This window comes from Lissotriton helveticus, chromosome 12 (genome assembly GCF_964261635.1).
Source record: "Lissotriton helveticus chromosome 12, aLisHel1.1, whole genome shotgun sequence".
Lineage (NCBI taxonomy): Eukaryota > Metazoa > Chordata > Amphibia > Caudata > Salamandridae > Lissotriton > Lissotriton helveticus.
Genome location: NC_136073.1, coordinates 51,369,543 through 51,392,854, shown reverse-complemented (window position 1 = coordinate 51,392,854; position 23,312 = coordinate 51,369,543). Strand labels below are relative to the sequence as shown.

The 23,312-nt window shown below is 39.1% G+C and overlaps 1 protein-coding gene across 1 annotated transcript in view; it reads right to left on the bottom strand.

Annotated features, from left to right (window-relative positions):
- Positions 1 to 23,312, bottom strand: part of LOC144798256 (monocarboxylate transporter 13-like) — a 220,835-nt gene that overhangs the window by 82,641 nt on the left and 114,882 nt on the right. The window contains exon 3 of the mRNA XM_078669015.1: positions 22,789 to 22,932. Within this exon, the coding sequence (XP_078525141.1) occupies positions 22,789 to 22,932 (144 nt within the window). The remainder of the gene's footprint in view (positions 1 to 22,788; positions 22,933 to 23,312) is intronic.

Here is a 23,312-nt window from a genome sequence, read left to right as displayed (position 1 = left end):
GCTCCCTCATGTGAACATTCACGTAAGTAGGCAGGAAAGATTAAGTCGTGCGCCGGTCTTCTTACACGTCTTATATATATATATATATATATTATAACACTTCTTCTCCTGGTTGGAAAAGATTTGGGCGCACTCCCTTTGGTTACCACAAATTAGTTTATTTCGATCTGTCAAGCATGAAAAGCAGATGATCTACGCGTTTCGATGCTACAAGCATCTTGCTCACGATCGTGAGCAAGATGCTTGTAGCATCGAAACGCGACAGATCGAAATAAACTAATTTGTGGTAACCAAAGGGAGTGCGCCCAAATCTTTTCCAACCAGGAGAAGAAGTGTTATAATAGAAAACGGCGTGGTTCTGCCGTAGGTAACCGCACCCATAACGAGCGCTCAACGGCCGGGGAACCTTGAACCTACGTGTGGAGATATATATATATATATATATATATATATATATATATATATATATATATATCAATCATGAAGCACGTTGGCGTTTAAAAAAGAAAAGGAGCACTTAAGCAGGTTGCATTTGACAGCCGCATGGGGAGGCTCGGTCGAGTGACCTCCTAAATGCTTTAGGGCACTTTGGGATACAAAATAATTACACGGCAGCCTGGCCGTGAGGAGCACCATCACTTACTGGAGGAGAAATACAGATTCCAGCAAGTGAGGCTGTCGTCATGCACTGATCAAGACTTTTTTCCGCACAGAGCCTCATATGCTGATTTAACCTGCCATGATCCGGAACCTACTAAGGACAGAAAGTAAGCCTAAATATTACAAATAAACACTTGAACTTACCAGAAGTGACTAACAAATGCTCGCATTAGGAACTTTCCCAGCATGCACTGCTTAACTGCACTGAGCATACGCCCACCAGAGGGTAGCAATGATGACAAATAAAGCTTAAATTCAAACGCAATGAGAGGCTCAGGTGTTTGGTTTGTGGCAGTCCTAGAAGAGATTTGTAATCCTGAAACTCGTTGGCTTTTAAAAATAAAAAGGAGCACTTAAGCAGGTTGGATTTGGAAGCCGCATGTGGAGGCTCGGTCGAGTGACTTCCTAAATGCTTCAGGGTACTTTGGGATACAATATATATATATATAGATATATATATATATATATATTCACTGAAAAAACCATAGGTTATAGACCATATATAGTTAGGAATTAGCATTTAAAAAACCTTATTTTACTCACACAAAACCATTGAAATTCCATATATAGTTAGTTGTACTAACTATATATCGCGCACCCGCAATCCACTGCTGATCATGTCACATATTACATCATTCATGACATGGTCAGTGACATCACTGATGACATCACTGATGACATCTCAAATGACATCACTGATGACATCACTGATGACATCTCAAATGACATCACTGATGACATCACTGATGACATCTCATTTGACATTACTGATCACATCACTGATGACATCATTCATGTGATAATACGATGAACCTCTTCAGACTCTAATATAACCTTAGATACACTCAGTGTAAACATACACTCACAGACTGTCACTCATCCATGGAGTTACTCAGACACTTAGACAGTCATACAAAGAATCAATCACACCTCCATTTCCTCAACTATACAGTTATACACACCTTACTTATTCAAACATATACTAAAACATATTTACTCACTTATACAATCCTGGATACAAGTTCACAATGATCCATACAGCCACTCACACATTCACTGGCTCTTATGCACAGTTATTTATATATGTCAACTCTCACATGTACTGTATTTTACATATGTACTTACTTTAACATGTAGCAGTGAGATATCCATTCACTCACCAATACACTCATGCACACAGTCAACTGCCCATACAGCTGTTTCCACATGCACTTTTGAACCCATACATCTAGTCAATCAACTGCTCACACATCTATGCAGAGAGTCATACACCTCCCAGCCACCCACACACACACTCAGTCTCCCATACAAATGCTTGGGCAACCAATCAATAACCCATATAGTTAATCATATAGCTACTGATCAACACATGCAGCAGTTTACAGAACAACAGACATAATTATGCACAAATGAAGACAGTTTAGTCACTAACCCATGCACTCAGTGAGACACATTTAATCAGTCACTCATACAGTCAGTCATGCCCCTACTAAATCCTTCATCCAGACACTTATACATCCACTCAAGACATATTTTAACTTTACAGAAAAATACAGTCACTGGATGTTGTCATCAGTGATGTCATCAGTGATGTCATTTGAGATGTCATCAGTGATGTCATCAGTGATGTCATTTGAGATGTCATCAGTGATGTCATCAATGATGTCATTTGAGATGTCATCAGTGATGTCATCAGTGATGTCACTGACCATGTCATGAATGATGTAATATGTGACATGATCAGCAGTGGATTGCGGGTGCGCGATATATAGTTAGTACAACTAACTATATATGGAATTTCAATGGTTTTGTGTGAGTAAAATAAGGTTTTTTAAATGCTAATTCCTAACTATATATGGTCTATAACCTATGGTTTTTTCAGTGAATTTTCAAGGTTTTGTAAATGCTAATTCCTAACTATATATGGTCTATAACCTATGGTTTTTTCAGTGAATTTCATTGGTTTTTTAAAAGCTAATATCTATAGCTGTAAAATGTATTCTTCTTTAAATCCAAAAATATATTTTATATGTTTATTAATAATTTTTTTAAAATATTTTTTTTGTTTCGCTCCCGGTCCGCGAACCGGGAAGCTTCCCGTTAGCTCAATTTAATTCCGCGACCCGGTCCGCGAACCGGTAAGAAATCAACATAGTGACGGTATCGCGTTGCCGCGTAATGCGTCTTATGACGTACTGCGTTAGCGCACCCGGAAGTGCCCCGGGGCGCGAAACGCAGCTCCCCGGAAGCGATCCGCGGCGCGAAAGCGCGACGTATCGCGTTGCCGCGAAATGCGTCTTGTGACGTATCGCGTTAGCGCACCCGGAAGTGTCCCGGGGCGCGGACCGGGGCGCGAAGCTTAGCGACCCGGAAGCTAACCAGGGAGCGTTCCGCAGCGCGTAACATGAGCGTGAGAGGTCATGTGACTTGTTAATAAAACTTTTCATTGGTTCATTTCACTTTTGGTTTCATAATGATGGAAGGCTAGGTCAGGTGACTTAAAAATAACACTTTTCATTGGTTGAGAAGTATTGTTTTTTCCCAAATGATGAAAACCCCTCCTTCTTTCCTCACTCTGACTTTCATCATTGTGAGAGGAAGACCTATTTTGCTTGTTGGAAAATGGCTTCATTGGTAGCTTCAGCTGGTGGACCCCCACCACCACCACCACCTCCTCATGGGAAGAGAGGACCACCTCCCCAGGTCCTGACCAACACTGAGGAGGAAGAGGAAGAAATGGATGAGGAGGGAGAAGAACCACAATTTTTAGAAGAGTTGCCCCGGGTTTCCAGAAAGAAAGCCAGTTTCATCTGGCAGTTTTTTTCAATACCTCGTGGCCAAAAAAAAGTCAACGCGAGGTATGTCACCTGCCTGATATGCAAGGAACAATTGTCCAGAGGGACGGACAAAAAATATAGCTTTGGAAATCATACAATGCACAGGCACATGACGAGGAAACATCCCCTAAATTACAGCCGGGCGGAATTAAGGGATATGCACGACAATCCAAGACCAACTCCTGTGGCCAGACCAACAATACCGGTTTCTTTAACACCAGAAGAGGCACGGGAAACTGTGCCAAATATTCAAGAAAATTTTGGGCACATGATTCACTTATGTATGCACTGTCGTGCATTATTAGCTTGTGGCAACATGAGCATCAATGCACTCAACCTGGCGTATGAACACCATGATTGCCCTAACCGCCCCCAGTAATTTTTTTTGCTCCTGTTGAGCCCTTTTCAACGCCTGTTTTTTGTTGTTTCCCCCCCCCAAAAAAACCCCAAAAAAATATAAAATCGTTCAAAAAATACAAAAAAAACAAAAAATGTTCAAAAAATAAAAAAAAATATAAAACAACAAAAATATATTAAAAAAAAAGTTCTTTTCAGAACTACCTTCCCTTTCCCAAAAAATTGCTAGAATGTTTAGCACTCTGGCAAGCTCTATTTCTTTTGGTTCGCTTCCGGGTTAGCTTCCCGGTACGCGGACCGGGAGCTAACCAAAAAAAAAAAAAAAAAAAAAAAGTGTAAGTATAAGGAAAGGAAACAGAGAGTGATGTTAAAAGAAAGACAGCTATAGGGAGTAAAGAAGAGATACTGTTTAATAGATCTATTTACCAAAGAAAAGACAGAAGAGGGTATAATTGTGAAAAACAAAATAGATAACGAAGTGAAAGAAAAAAAAAGAGAGTATAACATTAACAAAGAAGAGTTTCTTGGAGAATGTGAGTGAATGTTCAAAATAAGATTAAAACATGAGGAATAACAGAGAGAAAAAATAGAAAACAGAAAACAAAAAATAACAGAAAAAGATTAATTGAAACAGCAAAGAAATGTAAGTAACATAGAGCCATATCATCAACATAGGCAATAAAAGTTTTGCAGCTTTTATTGGCAGAAATGTGTCGCTAAAGCTGCTTTTGTGGCAGAAAACTGCCACTAAAACCACTTTTGCACCAGTTTTCTGCCAATAAAAAGAGCAATAATTTTATTGGCTGTGTTCATAATATTCCCCTTAGTGTGCTTCAACTACACAGAGAAAGCATTATGAACAAGTAGTGATAGAGTGATCAGTCAAAGACACTAAGAGTAATAGAGACGCAGTGAGTGAACAAGAGTGAGGAACTATGAGAAGAGAGGGACTGAGAAAAAGAGTGGAAGGAGTTGAGTAAGTAGGTAATAGAGAAAGGAATGAGGGAAGTAGCAAAGGCAGGAAACTGAGGGTTAAAGAAATGAAGCTGTCAAACTACTAGTAGGTGAATGTGATAGAAATGTAACGAAAAGAGTACAAAACATTTACCTTATAATTGTCATTAACTTACTCACTTTTTGTTTTTATACTTTCAATCTGTGAAAGAGAGAACAAACATTTGAAAAATATTAAAACATGTATTTAAAAATTAGAAAAGACAAGGGAAAAGATTGAAGGACAAACAGTTTTTCAACAACTTTGACACTTACAGAAGCTTCTGCTTCTCCAGGCCCCCTACACAGTCCTAAAGATATACATTTTAAACTAACAGTATCTTGATGCAGATGAAGTGAGGCCTATCTTAAAACATGGTGCATCTTTTGCATTGCTGTTGTTTCAGAAAAGTGTCGCAAGACACTAAAATTTTAAATAATTGCTTCAGGATGCCAATAAGATGTCTACTATCCAGAGGTTTGTTTCAGGTGAGGCCTACTCAGGGTTGCAGATGAGATTTACACTTGTTGAAGAGTACAGAGGAGATAATACATGTGAAGGTCTACCAATGAAGTGAGTCATGTCCACTGCACTCTTCAACAAAGTTCAAACCTCCTATGTTTCCCTGGACAGACCTAAACTTGATCTGCACAATGTGATTCGTAATGATAGGAAACACAGGTGATGTAAATGAAATACGTGCAATTTATTTTGCTCATTTCACAATCACATCACTTGTGTTTCCTTTGCTTAGGTATCTCATTGTGCAGATGTAGTGTATCATATGAAAGAGTACGCAGAAGTGCAGCACTGCATGCAACAACTTTGACACTTACAGAAGCCTCAGCTTCTCCATGCCTCCTACACAGTTCTACATATACATCATAAATGCAAACAGTACAGAATTAATTATACATGTTAAATGGTTTATTTTTGCTGTTCTCAGAATGTATCAAAATTCACTAAAAACAGTGACTTGAAGGTATTCATCATATAACAGCGGGGAAAAAAAAACACAATCAAAATGATTGTGTTTAAAAAACCCATACAACATAAGAAATGAAAATTCAGAACTCCTTAAAGTTAACTTACTTTCCATGACGTCCAAGGATGTCCTATGAACAGCTTACACTCTTTTGTGCTGTTATTACTTTCAGCCCGCCACTTTCTGAAAGAAAATCTCCATCGTTTTTAAAAACACGTTACATGCAATAAATGACTTCTTGCTCTCTACCACAAGTTTCCACAAGGCCAAATCTGGTCAGAGCCATTTATAACTCTTGGATTTCTTGTAAGCCAATCCCGTCATTTGGCATTTCCGCAACTTTCAGAATTAAAATGTTGAAGATCATTTTCACAATCCTGGAATAGTAATATCTTCCCCTTCTTGCTCAGTCATGTTCTACATTTCCTATGACACTGATACTGCTTACTATGAAGCAGACTTACACTACCTCTATGACTACTACAATTATTTAATTCTCTACATCACTTTTAATCACAAAGCAATGTAAAACAGTAGACAGCATTGCAGACTTACATTCCCTCTACTCCATGTTTTGATTGGCTGCTTCAATTAGCTTATAAAAAGAAACAGTTTTTCTGAACTCATTCAAAGTGCACATATTTCTCCATGATGTCCAGTCCTATGGTTAGAAGTTATGTCTCTGAAATACACTTATCCTCAAGGCCAAATTGTGTAGGAGCCATTAGAACTTCTTGAAATTCCACAGAGCACATCCCGAGATTATTTCCCTAAAATTTTGGTTTTAAAAACACCAGGTAAGAGTTTTTAAGGTCATACGGCAATTTTTTTTTGAAAATTAAAACAGAATCATTGCAGAATGACCAGCCATTTCTAGACTTTAAATAAGCTGTGTAATGTCCTGATGTTATTGAAGGGCCATCATGATATATAATTGCTGCAGTTACAAAAGTCCTTCCTGATATTGACAACTGCGAAGCTACAAAATTTTTAATTAAAGTTGTCAATTTTGTTCCATCAGGCCTACATCGTTGGAACATTAAAATGACATACTGGCCATATGTTCGTATAAATAATGTGGACATCATTTCAGATTTACATTGGCTACACTCCATGTTGTGATCAGCTGCTTTTACTAGCTTATTAAAGGAAACTGATTTACTGTCTGGCAAAGTTAAATATATAAATCTTTCTGAGTCTACACTAGTAGTACTTGATACCATACAGTTCTCGCAGTCATGCTGCCATTGATAAGAAAGCCCAAACAGCTGATCTACATCTACACCTTCAGCATGTAATACATCAAGCATATACATTAAAAACTCCTGACAATCTTGCTGAATATTTTGAGAGAATTGTGTTTGGCCTGAACATCTGTCTAACAGATTTCGAATTTCAGACACACTTTCTATGTTTCTTCTATCAGTGGTACATTTCTCTAACACAGAATTTAACAAACTGCAAAATCTTTGATCAGAATTGACCACAATCTCTTCTTTTACATTTTTTAGAGAAAACAAAACATTAACCACTACATTAGCATAGCAGTTGACACCAGAACTGTTTTCAAACTGAAAACCAACAACATCTTCAACAGAATCCTTTTTGTTTCTGCTTGTAATTTTAGGTTCATTGACTTTTTGTCTTTTTGCTACAACCTCCCCAGTATTGTTCTCATTTCTTCGTTTCCGGCCTACCACACGTTTCTCAAACAAAGGATACTGAGGCAAATGTGGCGCATACTCTCTTCTTAACCTATTGTATTCCTTAACACAATCTAGATCCGCACAAATGTTTGTGACATCACACTCAATCAAGTACAATCCCGATAAAGTTCTAACTCGTGACAATGCCACATATGCCATACCCTCCTTGAACACAGAACTGCCAATATTCACCAATGCACTGTCTACACTTAAACCTTGCGATTTATGAATTGTCACCGCATATGCCAAGCAAACAGGAAACTGCTTACGGCGAACATATAAGTCTTTTACAAGCAAAAATCTAGCAGAACAACGAGCAATTAGCTGTACTTCCTCAATGCCATCAAATTTAATTTTTAAAAATTCAATTCCATCTCTATTTCTGTATTTCACAAAATCAACAACATTACCCATTGATCCATTTACCAGACCTCTTTCAACATGTAAATTCCTTCTTAAAATTATACGGCAGTTCAAGCACACATTCAGAGTCTTTTCAAAACCTGCAGTTTTAGATATACTCTTCTCTAATGAATCCAATTTTGTTTTCAGATTCTCAGACAAAATAATTGTTGATCCCATATGCTCTACTCTATCAATAGCTTCCAGTTTCACAATCTCTTGCTTTTCTAAATGCAACATTTTGTTGTTAAATTTGGCACATTCTGCAAGAGTTGGCATCAAACATATTCCAGATTTCTTCTCAGTAATTTTCTGAAAAATATTCTCAGGCACAACATCTTGTTCTGGATATAAATTTGACAGTAATCGTGCATGTAAAGCTTCTTTCCCATGCTCGGTCACTTTTCCAATTCTAACATCTTGTAGAATAGTCTTGTAAACTTCATCCTTCGCCTGACGCATATTTTCATGCAGTTCAGCATAATTGAAGTTTAACCATATATTGACGTTGCCAATGCTGCCTAGGCACTTCCTGGTATCTTCATGCGTGAGCATTTTGAACACAGGTTGCCCTTTCACTGGTGTCAGCTGCAGAAGATCTCCGAAAACAATGATGTGTTTGCCACCAAATAACACATCATACTCTGTTTTGAGAACTTCTTGCATCCTCAAATGCACAAAGGCAAGCATGACATTGGAAACCATGCTTACTTCGTCAATGATAAGAAGTTTCATTTTCCTCAAGATTCTTGAAACTTCAAAACAAGCATCTCCAGATAGCTTGTGATATTGTAATTTGTTGTCATGCTCCACTGGCAGCATCAGTAAACGATGTAAAGTAATCCCTTTAATATTATGTGCTGCCAGTCCAGTTGGAGCAGTGACAACACAAGACAGCGATGACTCTGTCCTTTCCTGCAAATAGCATGAAATTGCTTTAATGAGGAAACTTTTTCCAGTTCCCGCTTCTCCACTCGCGTACAGTCGGACAGGCTTCAACGACGTACATGAGCACTCTTTCTTATCATGACTTAATCCATGATCAATTTGCATGGTAACTTCGTCATATATTTTCCTCTGCTCAACGTTGAGTTGTCTTTCCAACTCTTCTAAGTTAACCGCATCCTCTTGAGCATGTGCCATGGCTCTTTCCACTTCATTCATAGCAGTGGCAGCTTCATTTTCAATAACAGGTCCTCCTAGTGGATCCTGACTCAATGAAGCAGAACTCTGACTGTCCTGAGAACTGTCTCTGGCAATCTCGGCTGCAATCGTTGCTTCCTGCTCAATTTCCGCATTCAACATTTCTACATATTTGGGAAAAGCAGGACATTCTATGGTCTCCTTGGCGGCATTGAAAGAGTCTTCGTAACAGAGGAAATCTCCAAGCAGTTCCTCTTCTGCACGCCAAGGCTTGAAAAGTTGCAAAAGTGCTAAATAGAAAAACTCCTTTTTTTCAGGAGATTCGCCACTCAATTTTCGATGGTTTACCAAGTGGCATTTTCTTTGCTTGACCAGACATCCCTCACTTCCTATTACAGCATACACTCTTTTCTCAGTATCTTCTTTGATGTTCCTCTTGAATATGTAATTTTGCAGAACCTCATACAGACAAACATTCTCGAGGTGACTGCTTCGATTTGGATAATATGTATCCAACATGTTTGTCTTCAAAATGTCGGTACTGTTTGGCTCCTTTTCCGCCAAATACTCAATTTCCCGCACAGGTTTGAGAACTCGATTACGCGTTGCTGCAAGACCAAGACTCGCCCAAACGATACTCCTGGACTTGGCATAGAGACTTGCTGAAGACAACCGGTCAGAACATTCGTACGCTCCGATTTCTCGATGCGACAACATCTTCAGACTGAAACTGTACAACTTCTTGCTGAGGCTCTTTTCATGGGAAATGTCCTCCCACATATCCTTCAATTCTGTCTTCTCTTTTTTGGTGATGTAAGACGTCACATACCGAGCCACAGCCATACAGTTATCAGCCACAAACTGTATATCCATGTTAGCATTCCACATGGACAAAATCACCGGGTTGTAGTCGTTGATGTACTTGGACTCTTCGTTCCTCTTCAAATTGTAAGTGTTTTTAGGTGATTTCTTCATGACATTGTGTCGCAGCGAAGACATCAAACTGTTTACTCTTCCTTTAGAAATCACCGGTCGTGGAAAGCCGAAACGACATTTAGTGTAGAACTTGTCCTTGTTTCGGAATTTACGACGGCAGTACTTTCCACATCGATGGCTTTGGAAACGCAGAACTTTTTCTCTTAGGCTTTTCTTCTCCTTTGCGTTTGGAACAGCACACGTAGAATACTGTTGGATGAAACTCATCACTGAGTCTTCTGGATCCGTTCCAAATTTAGGTGCATCCTTGATCCACAGCAACATATGTATATGAGGAGCACCTCTTGCTTGGTACTCCTTTCTCCAGAAGAAATCCAACACCTCTCCAAGAGGTGGATTCTTCTTATTCATGATGAAAGACATCATAGCTTCAAATCTATGATTGAAGTACCTACATACATTGACTGGATCCAAAGAGCACAGTTCTCCGGGTGTCTTGAATTCGATGTTATCTACGTTAGCATTTGCCTCTCGTAGAAATTCAAGTAAGTCTTCCCAGCCATACTCGGCACAGCTCAGAGTGAGGAACCATGTGGGAGTACCTAAGTTCCTCAACATACATTTTAAATCACCATGACGACGGTACCAGTACTCATTAGTACCACGCTGACACGCCATGAGATTAATCAGGTGAGAATCCAAAATACTGTCTTGGACATTGACTTTATCCATAAAGTCACTTGCCGAGATGTTTTGCATGTGTATACCACTTTTCAAGATGTGGTTCACTGCATATGACAGTCCAGACAGATCGCTTTCAAACAGGAGATGAAACAAATAGGGAATGCATTGTCGAAACCTAGCATCTCCTGCATACAATCGCAAAGTCCGGTATTCAGAAGCAGGAATTTGATGAGGTCGCTCATCATATCTTCCTCCCTGACCTGTTGGAAAAAGCTGTGGGAAACACCGAGCTTCCAAACTTTCCTCCCAAACACTAATGGGACTCCCTTTGGCTTGTTTCATTTGAAACAACTCAATAGCATTCCCCATGACTTCCTTGGAATGCAAAGGATGAACACTATAATGTTCATATATTTCTTCACTAGTAGAGGGTTCTACTTTCTCAATTTGACCAGCACACAAATCGCTATCCTCTTCCTCACTTACTTCCTCTTCTGCAACATATACATTCTTATAGTATTTTTTTTTTTTTTTCAAATACAATGTTGCCTTTTTAACTTTCCTAACATCTACTAAATCTTGCCATATTTTCTTATTCTTTGTCGGAACCCCATTAACTAAGATAACCAGAGGTTCCTCTTCCACTTTTTCTACTCCAATTGTGTTAATGTTTTTCTTCAAATCTAGAGGCAAATAAACAACTCTTCCCTTTAATCCTCTCTGTAAATCTGATGGAGGCAATTTCCCTGTCTTTGGCTCCATTCTTACAATAGCCTGAAAGGGATGGATACTTTGAATCAAAATAGATTCATAAGTATTTAAATCCTTCAATTCAGAAGGAATCTCAATCAATTCCAGATTATTATGAACTGCTCTAGCAGGCATCTGGTTTTGATTTAATTTGTTACAACAATAAGTACACACACGTTGATCCAATCCCAAATCAAAACAATTTTCTACCATCAAGTATGTTGCGAAATCCTTCCATTCACTATTATTTTCCCTTTCACTTTTTGCATATAAATCCACTAACTTAGTCTGATTCTTATAATAAGTGCGTCGACAACACACACAAGTGAAATTTGGCCTCTCACTTGATTTGACCTGAAACGTCGCAATTTCCCTCTGGAAATTATCTGTACTGGAAACCTGTACACTATCTTCCACATTACCCGCTTCTTCTTGGTCAATTTCAACATTCTCCTCTTTACTTCCAAAGTAACAAAACTCAATTTCTTCACATATATTCTTCACATCTATTTCAGAACCATGCAAAAGAGCAGTGCATAATTGTTTAAGCATAATTGCTGGACTCTTAGCATAATACAACATTCTAACTAATTTCCTCACTTTATTATGATGCACTGCTAGCATCCTGAAATGATGAAAAACACTCTGGCATACTCTCCTGGAAAGACAAGCCAGTGAATGACCATGCAAACCTGTCACTTCTCTCACTCTGCAAGGATCTAATTCTTGCAACAACATCATTTTCTGCTTCAAACTTTTCTTATTAAATGACCGTACAAAATCACAAAGCAAATTGATGGAATCCTGTCGCACACTGCAAATACTACTACACTTCCAGGTGTACACAGGACCCTTAGCACGTCTTCCTAAAACCTCATTACCTAACACCTCTTCTGCCTCTGTTGTCACAAGTTTTTCTTTTTCAACTGGACAACCATCTTTCACTTCATAAGCACGACCACTGGTGTCAACTGCATGCACCAAATCATTATCCTGGAAATAACTCTCCTCATTAAAAAATGCCTCACAGCTTGAACTATGCATCCATTCTCCAGAAAAAACTTCACAAAAATTACTACGATTAACTATTCTCTTCCATCTACTATTTCTTTTGAAATCATAAATTGCCTTGTTTAGCTTCCTAATTCTATTGATTATCAAAATAAATAACTTACGTTTAATTTCAAATGCCTGATCAATAACTTTCTCAACTTTTTTTTTCTCTTATAAAAAACCAGTTTCTGTTGACCTTTCTTAATATTTTTTAACAAATTGCCAATTATCCTGTTGCGGAACATTCGTTTACGAATCTCCCTAAACTGTTGTTTCCTTCTACTATCATGCACAGAGTTATCTCTTGCTCTAGCAGTAACATTTTTCATTGGCCTTTCCTTTCCATTTGAATTCCTTCTCGTTTTATGGACTGAAACATTTTCTGTAGTAATATTTTTTTTACTACACATATTTCTTATGAAATATTTTGTGCTCTTACCCGGTGCATTCTTCGTGACTTGACAAATCTTTTTGTTAGAGGACTGCTGCTTATTTTGTTTCACCTGCTGTCTTTGACGTTTTGCAGCCTTTCTCTGTCTTTCTATTGTTGGCATGGTGAAATCTTGAAATGATCTGCAGTTGAATCTGTGGTAAAATATAATAAAAAATGTTATTAACCATTATTACCAAACAGTAAAACAATAACAGTGATCAAAAACTTAACACACTACTTGACATTTTAAATAGAAGATTTTTTAGCCCTTGCAAATTTACAATACAGAAATAGCAGAAAAGAAATGACATTTATATTTATGTTACCTGTGCTATTTTATATGTGAATCTGATCTAATTTTATGAGCATATTTTAATATTTTATTGAAGACACTACACATAACCTGCTTTTGAAGGTGTCTTTATTTTTAAATTAAACGGTTTACCTTTTTACTTTTTATTAATTATAAATTTTAAAAATAAATGTTTATATTTCCATAGGCTCAAGCAGGTCAGCTTCCCATCCTATGTCATATAATTCGGACAAATCTGCATCCTCATCACGCTCTTCTTCATCCTCAGGATTTAAATCATCCAAGGGATCAACATCCACTGATGTTTCAATTACAAGTTCAATGATGAGGTCAAAATCAACTGATTGCAGATTGTCGCTCATGTTGATGTTGTCTTTATCTTTAAAGAAAGATAACAACAATGAGATGTTGCAGAGTAAGAGACAAATCTCAGAGATTATAATAGTAAAATTGTTTAACAAGAGTAATATTTTGCAGCTATTATATAGCCATGTCCAACGATGCTGAGCAGGTGAAGCCTATGTCTAATTTTTCAGTGAACAGGACTCATCTCTTCTTAACCTTGGATAAGCCTCACCGACTCTGTGTCCCCTGCACATACTTAAATGTAAAGGGGCAGATTTATGTTAAATGGCACATCCCCAGGCATGCACCAGTTAACGTGCACCGCTGCTCTGCCACCCATGGTGTGCCGTATTTACAATCAGATAGGAGAAAGCTTCGTCAAAACCCTTCGCCTGCTTTAAGCAGGCATAGGTCTTGACGCAACATTGTGGAGATGGGGCACCCCTGAGCCTTGCTTGAGCTGCATCGCACTTGCGATACAACTCCAGCAATCACTACCTTTACAGCACAGATACGTCACGCATCTGTGCCATTTTTGCCCCATGATGCCCCGCATTCTAAATGCAGCACACCATGGGTGGCGGAACAGCGGCGCAGGATGACTGACACATCCCTGGTGATGCACCAGTCATCATAAATCTATCCCTAAGCTTCTTATCTTGTTACAGATGAACCGCCATATGTAGCATGAAACTATTTTGCATTTCCTAAATAGCGAATTTTAAGGAATAAATAGCAATTCTTTACCATTCCTAATTTGCAATGAGCAAATTGCTAATTGCAAATTAGCACCGCCGCTGCATCATAAAAGTGACGCACAGTGGCACAAAAGAGGCATACACCTATCATAAATCTGTCCCTAGCATTTTAAATGATTAATCCAGGATGACAATAAGGTGTGGCCTATCCAAAGGTTTGTTTAAGGTGAGGCCTACTCAGGATTGCAGATTAAAGTTACGCTTGATGAAGAATACAGAGGAGATAATACATGTAAAGGCCTACCAATGAAGTAAGTAATGTGCACTTTATTGCGCCAGTCATCATAAATGTATCCCTAAGCTTCTTATCTTGTTACAGATGAACCACCATATGTACCATCAAACTATTTTGCATTTCCTAAATAGCAAATTTTAAGGAATAAATAGCAATTCTTTACCATTTCTAATTTGCAATGAGCAAATTGCTAATTGCAAATTAGCACCGCCGCTGCATCATAAAAGTGACGCACAGTGGCACAAAAGAGGCATACACCTATCATAAATCTGTCCCTAGCATTTTAAATGATTAATCCAGGATGACAATAAGGTGTGGCCTATCCAAAGGTTTGTTTAAGGTGAGGCCTACTCAGGATTGCAGATTAAAGTTACGCTTGATGAAGAATACAGAGGAGATAATACATGTAAAGGCCTACCAATGAAGTAAGTAATGTCCACTTCATTGCGCCAGTCATCATAAATGTATCCCTAAGCTTCTTATCTTGTTAGACATCAACCGCCATATGTATCATATAACTATTTTGCATTTCCAAAATAGCGAATTTTAAGGAATAAATAGCGATTCTTTACCATTCCTAATTTGCGATGAGCAAATTGCTAATTGCAAATTACCCATTCATTTCCATGGAGCAGGAGGCCCATAGGAATGAAGGTGCAATTTGCGATTAGCAATTAGCTCATCGCAAATTAGGAATTTTTCCAAAGGTGCAGGGGTGTCTCAAGAACACCCTGCTGCACCCCTGAAAACGAAATTTGTGGGCATATGGCGCACATAAATTTTAACAACATTCCTTTACCTCAAAAACGATTTTCAATTCATAATTTGAAAACACTGCCCACAGGGAAATTACTTAAAATGTCCTTAAGACACATGAAAGTGTTTTTTTATTGCCTTTCCAGCATGGTTGGGTCACTTTTAACATGGCTATGTAACACAAACATTAAAAATCTAAATTTCCCATGCACAGGTCGGAGCATATTTACAAGCAACTTGCGCCACAGAGAAAGGTCTTATATTAAAATGGGAAAAATAACATCAGGGACAGTCAATTGCCGTATAAAGAAGCATACACCATTATGTCCTTGTCATAAATTTAAAAACAATTCCTTTTCCCCAAAAACGATTTTCAAATCATAATTTCAAAACACTGCACATGGGAAAATTACTTAAAATGTCCTTAAGACACATAAAAGCGTTTTTTGATTGCCTTTGCAGCATGTTTGTATCACTTTTAACATGGCTATGTAACACAAACATTCAAAATCTAAATTTTCCATGCACATGTGGGATCATATTTACAAGCAATTTGCGCCACATAATTCATAATTTTCTCCTTAAAGCACACTATTCTCTATCTAAATTAAAGAAATATTTTCTCACCTTAGCAAATACTTTGAGTTTGAAAACAGTCTCAGAAACACACCAATTTGTCTTCAGCAGAGCAAAAGGTATGCACTCCAGAGTCTGCAGCTATCAAAAGCACAGAAATGCTGTAAATCTTCACACATATCTCTCATGTCACCCAATCAAAACTCTTCCCTCACTTTTTTTCAAATGAAAACCCTTCCCCCCTCTGCCATTTCATGCCTTTTCTGCATGGCAACCACCTCATTGGAAGACTTCTGGTGTTTGCAAGTTCACACAACTTTGTTGCAATTGAACTCTGAACTCTCAGTGCACCTGCATATCCAGTGCATTCTTTCATTTAATGATTTTTTATTGACCATTCAAAATACATCTTTCAAAGAACACATCCGTGCACCCTAACTTTCTGTTTTCAGCAATCAAAATCCACCAATCACTGTTACTGCTTCATGAACACAGAAACTCCACAGTTTTTTTCATTTTAAACTCTCATTTTTTCAACTGCCATTTCATTGCCACACTTCATCTGACTGCAGGAGAACCTTCTCTCACCATGTTTTCTGTCTGGATTGTTGGACATAGTTATATTCACTGGGCTCAAAGGTACGTTGAAAACAGGAATTTACCTAACCTCAATTTACAAGATGTGGAAATTAAGTGGTTTGGCCACAGAGGATTAAAATGTCACCAATTGATACCATTGGTGAAAACCTTTATGCATTTGCCCAAACCTGACCTGTTAATTGTGCACTGTGGAGGTAATGACTTGGGCACTTTGACTGGGGTAGGTCTGGAAATGCTTTTAAAGGACACCTTTGAGCAATTGATGGCACTTTTTCCTCAGACTGCCTTGGTATATTCAAATATATGCCAAAGACAGAAATGGAGGTGGTCAAACCAATTTTGTCCACAAATTGAGAAGTCGAGGAAGCATGTAAACAAATCTGTTTCAGCTTACATGAGAGACCATGGAATGGGCTCCCTGTACAACAATAACTTGCGTTACTACATGCAAGATATCTACAGAGGAGATGGAGTTCACTTCTCAGATGAGGGCAACAGAGTTTTCACTCTGAATTTAAGAATGTGCATTGGTACCTACTTATAAGTACCTAAATGTACCATAAACCCAAAAGCTCTTCTCAGAGCTACCCTACATCTAATCACTCACAATTATTATTTTACTCTAACATTTTTCACTAATTTTCAACAAAGTACGCTCCCCGGGGCGCTACCCGGTACGCGAACCGGGAGATAACCTCGCGAAATTTTTAAAAAAAATGGTTTTTTTCCGCACATATAAGCCTCCTCAGCCACCCTCACAAAACCTAGGGTGTCAAGATAAGTCTACCGTGCCCCCTTCTACCCATTCTGAACATTATTTGCCCTCCATTTTGTATCTTAATTCGACCGAAACACAAAATGATGGACTCCCGTAACGCTTAAGGTTCGCGTACCGGGGCGCTCACCGGTTCGCGTACCGGGTCGCTCCCTGGGAAGCGCACCATCAAAAAAGGTGGGAAAGTAGTTCACAGAAAAGCCACTGGAGACAATTTCACCAAATATAGATTAGCTCATACTACATACCAATCCCTACCATTTTCACAAATTTGATTGGAATTCCATTTAGTCATTTAGCCTGTAGACCTCTCTAAATACCCTGAGGTAAATTACTTCACAAAACACATCTTAGGTGTTGGAATTGACAACCAATGAAAATGTTACTTTCATTTTCTACTTTTTTTACCTGACATTTCATTGGTTATATACCTGAATATATATAAAGGAAGAGAAGAAAACACAGCCATTTTGACTACTACTTCTTGCTGTACATTTCAATAGTATTTTCACTAATTCCTTCAACTTCTTTCTAAAGGTAAGTTTTTATTTTTAAAACTGAAGTATATTGTGCACTATAAGTTAATATGGTAAACTTTTTCTGATAGATATATACTATCCCTCTGTAGTAGTTATAGATTTAGAGAGACTTCTCTGTTATAGTTATGGATGGAGTTAGGCTTCTCTTGTATAATTATGAATTTACTTACGTTAAATCACATACACTTTTTTAAATTCCTACTTCCACTCTGATACTATACACTGCCCAAAGATAAATTCACTGATAAAAAATGCCTATCTAAAATTATTCCCAACATTGCCCTATCTCTACTAATATATATTTTTTTTATCCAAATTTCAGGCAAAATGGAAGGCGAAAACCAAGTTTCTTTTGAAATGGACCTGCAAGAGAGCAGCCAAGAATTGATTGATACAATTGATCAAATTGACATTGAATTTTTCGATGAAACTTGGGACAATGAACTACTGCAATGTGTACAAGCAGTAGATAACCTCCTTGCAAATGAGGACATTTTACACCCTCAGAGACTACAATGTATATTCCATGATAATTATGAAATTTCTGACAATGAAATGTTAGAAAGTTTAATAAATTATGAAACACAATCACAATAAAAAAAAATGCTTAAAAAATAAAGAAAATAAAAAATAATCAACAAAACCAACAATCAATTAACATACTGCATTTGAAAAGTCTCTCATTCTTTTTTCATTGTAGTACGCTGCCCAGAACGCTTCCCGGTTCGCGTACCGGGCGCTACCCACGCAAAAAAAACAAAAAAAAAATTATTTTTTTTTGCCCCGCGGGGCCCTTTTAAAGCCTCCACATTAAACCTAGGGGGTCAGGGAGGATCTACTATGCCCCCTTATGGTCATTTCCCCCTTTGTTTTGGCCTCCTCTTGTCTCTCAATCCTACCGAGAGACAAGATGGCGGCCGCTACGGACTGTTTAGAATGTTGACAGACACCGGAGAGCCAATCAGCTTCGCTACGCGAAGTTCCGGTACGCGCCCCGGTCCGCGAACCGGGGCGCGGACCGGAGCGGGCTTACAGATATATATCTTTTTTTAAACGTTAATTTCTCAAAATCCACTGGAGCACATATATTGAGACCTACAAAAGGCACATCGGGCTACCAGTCCCTACAATTTTGCCAAGTTTCGTGCAAATCCATTCAGCCGTTCGGGCTAAAAGTGAGGCCAACCGCCCTATGGAAAACTCAATGTTAAAAACACGTTTTGGGACCCCCCTTTTTTCTCCGCCCCCCCTTGACGAACCCCCCCCAAATTTTCAAGGGCTGCTCAGAAACAAAATGTTCCATTTTCCAGAAAATTTCAGCCAATTCCGTCCACAAACACCAAAGTTATTAGACATAGAATTTTCAAAAATCCCATAGGGAAAAAATCCTAACTATATATACCTACTGGCGACCGCCAGTAGGTAATATATATATATATATATATACTAGCAGCCCGTCCCGACGTTGTCCGGGGATGAAATATAATGTGTGCAATGTTTGTAATAGGAAATGTGAATTTATTGAGAGGTATGCAGCATTACGTAAGTATGACAAAAGGCAATAGGATTTGTATGCGTTCTTTAACATTGATCTTGCACGTCGTCTTTTACCTGTCTTGAGAAGTTGTTGATCTAGGCTAACGTTAGTTGTTAATTTGTGTGCAATTTGTTTGTCCGCTTGTGCATGCACTGTTAGGAAGAGCGTTGGTGATATGTGCCTCCTTAGCTGTAACGTATTTGAAGAGTCTTCGTGATCTGTGCTTCGTCAGCGGTAACCTTTGCAGCTTGTGGGTGGTGTGGAGTGGGTTGTTTATGTAATCCCCAAGAGCGTTGTGTCCGATGCTCATCCTTGTACGCTGACAGTGCCCTGCATCACAGCGTGCTTGGGAGGGCTGCGCGTGTGTGATTCACACTGGTAGGCTGAATGGCTTGATGCCCCGTCTGAGCCCCGGAGTAAATTACAATCGTTATCTGTGTGATTTCTGCTGCTACGCTTCCTCGCTTTAGCCTCCGCCGGAGCCGTGGAGCAATATGTTAAGGCGTGAGCACACGCCCACAAGGGAGTCTTCTAAACCTTTCTTTTTCCGTGCACCATATAGCAGTAATTGCGCATGAATGCCAAGGCGTGAATGGCGCTTCCCGTGAATGCTGCGCCCCGTGAAAGAATTGCACGTGAATGCCAAGGCGTGGATGGCGCTTCCTGTGAAAGCCGCGCCCATTTGCCCTGTGAAAGCCACGCCCATGCGCCCCGTGAAAGCCACGCCCATTTCTTTTTTTATTTTTGGCCAGGCCCCTCTGACAGTGTCAACACCCACAAGTGTTGTTTGCCACGCCCATTGCTGACAGCACAACGCCAACGCCCACAAGGGACTACTTTCCCCCTAAGGTTCTTTTACCTTTTTAATGTATATGGTGGGCAGCTGTATAGCCTATGTCCATCTGCTGCACCTGTCCTTTACAATGCTGTATTGGGTGTTGTGATTGGTGCTGTACTTCTTGAGCTTACCCGCCTCAAAGGTTTCAGCTCTCTCTTTATAATAGTAGTATAGATATATATATATATGTATATATAATATTTATATTGCAACAATCCTTTTTCTCACACTTTTTCCTGGAACCAGAAACCTGAACGGACTCCACTTTCTTTGTGCAAATTTTTGTTTTATTTCATTTGTGTGCTGTGCCGCCATTACATACACACACACTCACATATATAGAAGTTTTACTTCCCTCATAATAATTACCTTGCGTGGTAAATGCGTGAGTGGTGAAGGCATCTGTGTGGCAAAGTCTTTGTGGAAAAGGCATGATTAGTAAGGGCATGTGTTCTATTGACATACAACCCTAATCAACAACAGATTAAAATGTATAATCAGTAGCGGCTCCTGGAGGGAGTGCTGCGGGGCTGGGCAGGGGAGGGCAGGGTAGGGGGTAGTAAACTCCGGATTAAGGTCGAACGGAGTTCAATCACTAAATACATAAATAAAACAAATTACATTGAGGGTGCTGCAAAGCCAAACCGGCGATGCAGCACGCAATGTAATTCGTTTTATTCATTTATTTAGTTACTGAACTCCTTTGGGCCTTAATCTAGAGTTTACTACCCCCCAACCTGCTCCTCCCCCACCCCACCTCACCTCCCGCAGCACTCCCTCCAGGAGCCGCTACTGTGTATAATACATTATGAATAAAACATTATAATAAGCAACATTTGAAAATAAGGGGGCATATTAGCACGAACCTCATTAAAATTATCGCAGTTTTAGCAGCAGGAAACTGCCGCTAAAACAGCGATAATGGGCTTGCTAATATGCGTTATAGAATTCCAATAGAAGCCCAGGTTATATGTCCTGCACACGAGGTTCTTGCTAATATGCCCCCGGGTTCCGAGTTATAAAACAACGTGCAAACTGCACCGCTTTCTCGAATTTAACACTTGTGAAAGGTAAGCCTGTGAGTTATCTGTTTGATAGATCCTTCTGTACTGGATCGACACAACACACGTGCATGCACATTTGTAACAGGGAGTTGTGTGAAGCAGAGCTGTTCTATATAAATGCACAGTCTATGTTGTTTTTCTACTCTATTTATCAGGAAATGTTTTTTAGGTGTTTTCTTAAGTGTTTACACATGTCCCCTCTCAGTCACAATTGCGAAGAGCGGTCTGCACTTGTTGTCGATTTCAAGTCATTTACTCCGTGACACCCTGGATGTTGAACTGCCTTCACGGATGTATGACGTTACAACGCATACTTTTACAACGCATACCGTTACAACAAATTTTTTACAACGCAAAAACTTTTAAAACGCATACCATTACAACGCATGTTTTTACAACGCAAATACCTTTACAACGCATACCATTACAACGTAAGTATTGTTAAGTATATAATATTTTTTTTATTTTAAATTAATTGTAATTAATATAATTTAATTTAATTTAATTTAATTAATGTAAATTTTTTTTACCCTGTACCCCTGTACCCCAAAAAAACCCAAATTAACCCAGAACCCTAAAAATACCCCTGTACCCCAAAAACCCAAAACTGTCCCTGAACCCTAAAAATACCCCTGTACCCCAAAAACCCAAAACTGTCCCTGAACCCTAAAAATACCCCTGTACCCCAAAAACTGAAAACTGACCCTGAACCCTAAAAATACCCCTTTACCCAAAAACTGAAAACTGACCCTGAACCCTAAAAATACCCCTTTACCCAAAAACTGAAAACTGACCCTGAACCTTAAAAATACCCCTTTACCCAAAAACTGAAAACTGACCCTGAACCCTAAAAATACCCCTTTACCCAAAAACTGAAAACTGACCCTGAACCCTAAAAATACCCCGTTACCCAAAAACTGAAAACTGACCCTGAACCCTAAAAATACCCCTTTACCCAAAAACTGAAAACTTAAAAAAAAAAAAACATATAAAATATTAAATATAATTATATACTTACCAATACTTACGTTGTAATGGCATGCGTTTAAAAGTACTTGCGTTGTAAAAACATGCGTTGTAATGGTATGCGTTGTAAAAGTTTTTGCGTTGTAAAAGTTTCGTTGTAATGGTAGTGCGTTGTAAAAGTTGCGTTGTAAAGGTTGTTTCCCGCCTTCACACCTTGCTGACCCCTTAATGACATAAATTAGATCCAAAGACCTGACTACATGTCGCATAACTCAGAAAGTAACACATCACGTACAATGGCAATAAAGGTGGAGATGTATTAAACACAGTACATGCCATGAAACACTACACTCTCCCTCAAAATTCCCTTTGTGTCTGTTTCACTTGCAAAGAGATTCAAAAGAGTGTGGGGCTGTATTCAGTATGGAGGAGAGAAGGAACATGGTGTCAATGACTACATCACATGCACTCTCTTGCTTTCAAAGCCTGGAACATCACTTCTTCACAGACATAGCCCACCCTACATTCACAGGGAGTGTATCTTACCTGTCAAGGCTCCCATGGTGAGGTAGAGGTGCAGCAAGGAGTTTCCAAATGAAGCCAGCACAGTTCCCAAGAAGGCGAGTACCCCTCCAGCCATCACAACCGCTCGCTCCCCATACTGTATGCTGAGGGCGCTGCCAACCGGAGCTGAAGCAATAGGGAGGAAAAGGTACACTGGAATTAGTAGGGGCAGGGCCGGCTTTAGAACCAGTGGCGCCCGGTGCAACAATGTTTGTTGGCGCCCCTAATGACCTCCTTTCCATTGATTTTCTCACTACCAACCTTTTACAGTTCCCCTCTAGTCTCCATAGCCACTCTTTCTCTCATGCATTTCTATCAAGGTTTCATAAAATGAGTTTCTGTGAACAGGATGGTGTAAGAAGTTGGCCTGGCATATACTGTCCACTATTCTAGTGGGCACCTTGCACCAGTCCAAACGACCCTTATTGATGGTATGTTTAAAGACAACCTATATAGAAAGCTATCCTAGAGGTAGCTGTGGAGAGCAGACTTCAGGCTAAGTCTTG